The sequence below is a fragment of the Schistocerca cancellata genome, chromosome 12 (assembly GCF_023864275.1).
Source record: "Schistocerca cancellata isolate TAMUIC-IGC-003103 chromosome 12, iqSchCanc2.1, whole genome shotgun sequence".
In the NCBI taxonomy this organism is placed as follows: Eukaryota; Metazoa; Arthropoda; class Insecta; order Orthoptera; family Acrididae; genus Schistocerca; species Schistocerca cancellata.
The window spans coordinates 131,500,791-131,506,790 of record NC_064637.1 but is presented as its reverse complement, the minus strand read 5'-3'; the positions used below and the strand labels follow the sequence as shown (position 1 = coordinate 131,506,790).

The 6,000-nt window shown below is 37.2% G+C and overlaps 1 protein-coding gene across 1 annotated transcript in view; it reads right to left on the bottom strand.

Moving 5' to 3' along the window:
- Nucleotides 1-1,168: 1,168 nt before the first annotated feature.
- The window catches only part of LOC126109522 (DNA topoisomerase 2-binding protein 1-like), a 90,641-nt gene continuing 85,809 nt past the window's right edge, over nucleotides 1,169-6,000 (bottom strand). Inside the window, exons 10-11 of the mRNA XM_049914542.1 lie at nucleotides 1,570-1,806; nucleotides 1,169-1,318 (exon numbers count right to left, since the gene is read on the bottom strand). Of these exons, the coding sequence (XP_049770499.1) occupies nucleotides 1,169-1,318; nucleotides 1,570-1,806 (387 nt within the window). The remainder of the gene's footprint in view (nucleotides 1,319-1,569; nucleotides 1,807-6,000) is intronic.

Here is a 6,000-nt window from a genome sequence, read left to right as displayed (position 1 = left end):
TTTTTGTTTTTTCTCTCTTGTTTGTGTTTTATTGCTGCAGTATTATTCTGTAGTAGCAGGATGCAGTAATGTCCTTTGTTAGAGTATTGGTTCTTACCAGTCAAAATTACAAAAATTTAACTGAAAAATAAAACAATGAAAAATTCCTGGAATTCTAACAAATTCCCAGGTTTTTCCCGATTTTCTACCAGATGAACAAATTGCCTGGTTTTTCCTGGATCTCCTGGTTGTTCCAGGTCATATACACCCTGTGAATGCATTCACAAATGCTTGTCAGGCTCACTAGTGGCATTACATTGTGACAAATGTGTATATGAGGGAGTATACACAGAAAAGGAAGAGTCTATTTTTTAAAAGCTATATCTTTTACTACTGTTTACAAAACAAACTTATCTCTTCAAAATACTCTCCATTACAACTAATACATTTGTCCCATCAGTGTATCTAGTGCTCCAAACATTTTTTTGTAGTCATCTCAAGAAATAGCTGACAGCTCCTCCCTCATTTTTTCTTGGCTTATTCAATGCCACCAAATCTGTGTCCTTTCATATCCCTTTCTATGTATGTAAATAAGAAAAAGTCTCATGGAACCAGGCCTAAGGTGCATGGATCAGTGGAACCATGCCATTTTTAGCCGAAAACTGTCTTAACAGAGATGGCTGTGTGTGCAGATGCGTTGTCATGGCAGAAGAACCAGTCTCCTGAGTGCCACAAATTGGATCGATTTGACTTTTTTCACAAGCTCCACTTGCAGCAATGTTATTCTGTCTTTTTTTTTTTTTTTTCCCCAACCCCCCGCCCCCGTAGCACCTATGTTCCTCTAGCTGCATGGGCTGTTCTCCAGCACACGGGGAGTGAGTGCCACATGATACTGAGTCAGGGAACTGCCAGTTGTGTGCACATGCATAGTGTGTGATAAAGATCAGGGGTGGGCAAATAGCAGCCCACGAGCCACATGTGGCCCACTAAGGGTTTTTGTGTGGCCCACTGAGAGTCAGAAAAATCTGCCTTGAACTGAGATTTCCTTCGCATGCATGGCTGATCTTCACGACAGCCACATCAGTACACATGTGCAGTGTAGATACTATTTGTGCAAATCATGTTTACGCTCGGGGCAGTGGCTGATGGGGTTGAGGGTAAAAACATTTCCCATTTATGCTCGCTCCCATCAGCCACCGAGCCGAGTGTCAACACGATGTGCATGCACAGTATGATGTACTGCACTTTTCCAGTTAATCTGGTTTATTTCCATGTTGTCTGTGCAACAGTAAATACATAAATGCCCAACTTTACTGAAACCACAAACTTCCGAAAAAACCTAAAATCAGTGATGAATGTAGTGTGTTCAATGAAGAATTGACCTTTTCTAAAATAGAAATGCAACTAATGAATGCAAACATTTAAATGGTGTGGCCCTCTGGTAACCTCCACTTCAACAAAGTGGCTCCCAAGCTGCAAATGTCCAGCCTTGACGTAGACAAATGCTACTCATGCAGATGCTATGCTCTAGTGTGTAGCCCGAGACGACCATTTTGGAAGATTCGTATATCAGAGGTGGAAACAAAGAACTTGCCTGATGTCCAGCACCTCTCCACCTCCTGCCTTGATAACCTGGGCAAGAAGAACCGCCTTCTTCTGTTTCGTGCATACGATGGCCCTCATGCCGGTGAAAGGCCCGCTGTTACCACCACACAGTTTACGTCGCCACCTGTAACCTGCCTTTGCCAGCGCCATTTGCATACTTCTGGGTTGCAGTTTACCCCACAGTTTTTCTGCTTTGGGGTTTCCAAATTCATATTCCTCTTCCTGTAAAACAGTGAAATAGTTTTTAATCAACAGACATTCCAGTAACATTATTCGAACATTGTAGAAACTACAACAAGTTTCAACAGTTAAAGTGAAAATTATTTTTCTTTTACACTTAAGATAAAGAAATAAATTTACTGACACAATTTTTTGTTGCTAGTGATAATATGAGGGCCATTTTTTTTCCAGCCAACAACCGATTGTAAAATGGAAGCTGCAGTGGAAATAAAAAATGGTTTATTTTCAACATTTAGCTACACCTTCCATCTACTTCTTATCATAGTCATCACCCTGACTTTTTTTTTAGCCATATGCCATAGTCTGGGTGCCAACTTTTCAGTATCCCATTGTATAAATATATAACATCAGCCCTTTTTTGGAAATGTTATTCAGATAACTAATTACAGTGCATCAGTTGTTTCTTCCTCAGGTCCTTATATAGGTACAAAAAGTACTTAACACAGTAAAGTATAAAAAAGTTACATCAAATAGATACAAGTATATAATTATGAAAAAAAATAATATGAACAACAGCAGTTCATAGACATATGTGCAAGTACATCAGTTTGTTAAGACAACTGTGAAACACAATGGTGTTATTGTAGTGGGGTGTAGCAACTAATGACACCATGTGTTCCATAGTCGTCTTAGTAGACCTGATATACTCATACCTTGTGACTATGAGCTACTAATGTTCATTTCTTTTTAGTTCATGATTATTTACTTGTCTCTATTTGATATACCAATTTTATTGTATTACTGAACTTATTTTATACTTTATTGCTTTGAGCATTTTTTTGTAATTATATAGCAGCCTGAAGAAGATGCTATGGAAGCAGTGAAACTAGTAGCCTTGTTTTCAGAAACATTGGATGATAGTATATATTTCTACTTCTCATCATAGTTTGACAGGCCAATGTTCCTCATGCCATATTTTTATGAGGGATTTACGATTTCAGTACCCTTGTCATAGAAGGCAACCGCATGTGATTTCAGAGGAAGTCAAGTCTTGGCTGTATGGATCGGTTATCCAACACTTTCCATTGGAAATGCTGCAGGAATGTCTTCATTGCCCTTGCAGTGTGAAGCCGAGCATAGTCATGAAGAACAGAAAGTGTGAAATTTATGTTGTGTGAGGTGCATGAAAACAGGTGAAAACCCCTCACAGCCAGCATTCCACACTTGATGGCAGACACTATTGTCTAGATATCTCTATTGTTCAATGAGCACTCATAAATGAAAAGTGTGACATGCTGTGATGGATGGGTATACTAGAGACACTGCATAATAACACATTTATGCAAAGCTTCACTGGGTTTCAGTTGTGCAACATGATGCATTTAAAAAAAAAAAAAAAAAAAAAAAAAAACTCGTTACTTTTACTAAATGCACATCATACACACACTGTTCCTGTCATGGCCAGAGCAAATGCAATGTAGCACTCCAAACCACTCTCTCAGATTCTGCAGCCACAATGTTTATATTCTTACTATTGATCTTTTCTCTACAATTTTTCCTTCCAGTATGACTTAGAATATTGTATGTTTCTCCTCTCTTGATTTGGCCAAAATACTCTAGTTTTCTGGTTTTGAGTGTGTTCTTCAGTTCCTTATCCGTATCAGTTCACCTTAGAATATATTCATTGGTTACTCTTTGTGTCCAGGAAGTCTTAACACTCATTGATACAGCCACATTTGGAGTGTCTCAATCTTCTTCACTGTTGTTTTATTAATTATCTGTGCCTCCATTCCATACAATAGTACTTGTGTTATGTAACATTTATTATTCTTTAAGAGTCTTAGTTGCAAGTTAAAATTACAGTTGGTAAAAAAATGATCTCATTTTTAAGAAAAGTAAGTGCTAGCTTGTTAAGTTCTGCTATTGTTTTGCTGGGTCTGATCGAGTTTATATTTCATCAAAGTTCTGTGATACAAGAGTGTGCTGAAAAGTAACGCCCCCAAATTTTATATGTGTAAATTGAAAGTGAAATCGTCAAAGGAGTTCTTTTCTGGATGCAGCATCTGGGGACTGTTGGGGAGGAGTGGTGGTGGTGGTGGTGGTGGTGGTGGTGGTGGTGGTGGTGGTGGTTGGGGGGGGGGGGGTGAGGGGGGGTATGGAGGAGCAGAAAAGGAGAGGAGCAGAGAGCTGTAAAGACTGGGGGATGAGGTGTAGACAGTGCCGCGCAATGGAGGTGAGGGACCATGAACTGGGAGGTGGTGATAGGATAGAGCAGGTGGAAACTGTGGAGGGTGTGGGGACAGTGGGTTATTGTAGGTTAAGGTTGAGATAATTTTTGGGAGTGGAGAATGTGTTGTATGGATAACTGGATCCTCCCCTCCACCACAAGCTTTCCTCGACAGTGTAGGAGGCAGTCATCCCTACAATCCTAATGAAAGTTAATTACATCAGCGTAAAGGGAACAACCAAGATGATACTCTAAACAATAAATTCAAGTGAATTTAAGACTAAATAAGAATTTGAAATTTTTATGTATGTGTTACATGCAAATAGATTACTGTATTGAAAACAAGATGAAAATTAGAAAAAAAAAATCTTTAGAGCATACATTCTATTGAATTGTGATTCTCTATGAACTTCCCAGTTAGTTCTGCAACAAGTATTGTAGTAGAACTGGTCAGTGCACCTTATTTTGTCACATATTGTAGAATATGTTACAAATGATTAATTGATAATGGGATCCAATAGTATACAAATTGTAATTTTGCATTTAGTGTAATTTTGGCAACACAACCAAAATTGTCTTATATATTTATTAACAGAAAACATGAATTTAACATAAAACCTATAATGCATCAGAAAACATAATCATTTTTATATTTTTGGTCAAACAGTGGGAACTCCAGTAGAAATATCAACAATGCAGGAAAAGTCAGATTCCTACTTACTGTAAAGAAGACCTGCTAAGTTGCACACAGGCACAATTAAAAGACATTTACATGAAGCTTTCGGCTACAGCCTTCATCAGTAAAAGAGAGACATACATCATTCATACACACAAGCAAGCACACCTCATGCACCCATGACTGCCTACTCCAGCCAAGATTCTGGCCTGAGATATTGGAGTTGGCAGTCAGGGGTGCATGAGGTGTGCTTGAATGTGTGTGTGAATGATGTGTGTCTCTCTTTTACTGATGAAGGCTGTAGCTGAAAGCTTCATGTAAGTGCTCTTTTAATTGTGCAACTTAACATGTCTTCTTTACAGTACGCACTAATCTGTCTTTTCCTGTGTTGTTTATATTTTTTATATATTTCAAAATCATAATTGCATTTGAAGGTATGGACATTTAAAATTATTATGACTGTGTTTAATGTTTCCATAACTGTTTAGAAAAATAAGTCAAAAGACTTTTCTACATGAATGATTAATCATATGTAAATTTCTCTGTATGTAAAAAATTGATATGCAACTGCATCATCTTTCAATAGAAATGTGAGTTGTCATATTGCAGGTCACTCTGCTATGAAATGCTGCATCGTAAAGTTGTTATGGTATCCTGCTAAGAACTGGTCAGTTTCTATACATTGAAACATGATGATTTGTGCCGGTTGGAAAGAAGGGTAATTTCTAATACTTATAAAAAATTGATGTGACAACAAATTTGCCTACAATATCTACATTATTTTATTGTACATATTTTAAAATTGAAACCAGACTTCCTGTTACAAGAAAACCATACTACTACAAGGCGAGGAAATCAATAATTTATATATCTGTAAATTGGCACTGAAAGTTAAGTAGAAACCATTAACTTTATTTTTCTACCTGCACTTATTCATTCTAATATACATCTCTTATGCACACACAAGCAAAGTAAAAAAAACTTCAAAAATTTGAAAAAATATTAATAATCTGAATATTGTAGAGGCAAGTTAGAATATGCAGGATGATAATTACAAATTTTAATTTGTACCTGATAGCTACTCATGTTCAAATCAATTCACATATAGACTCAACTTCTGCTTCACTTGATTTAAGATATTTGTTTACTGTTACAAATACTGGGTGGCCATAATTAAAGTTCCAGTTTCAAAATACTGTAGAAAGAGAACCACTGCTCAGAATGACTTCAAATTTTAATGGCGTACTATTGACACAGGGGAAACGTCATTGGTAAAAAAATGAAAATTTGACCAATTAATGACACTGTAAGTGTCAGAATTTGCACACCAACA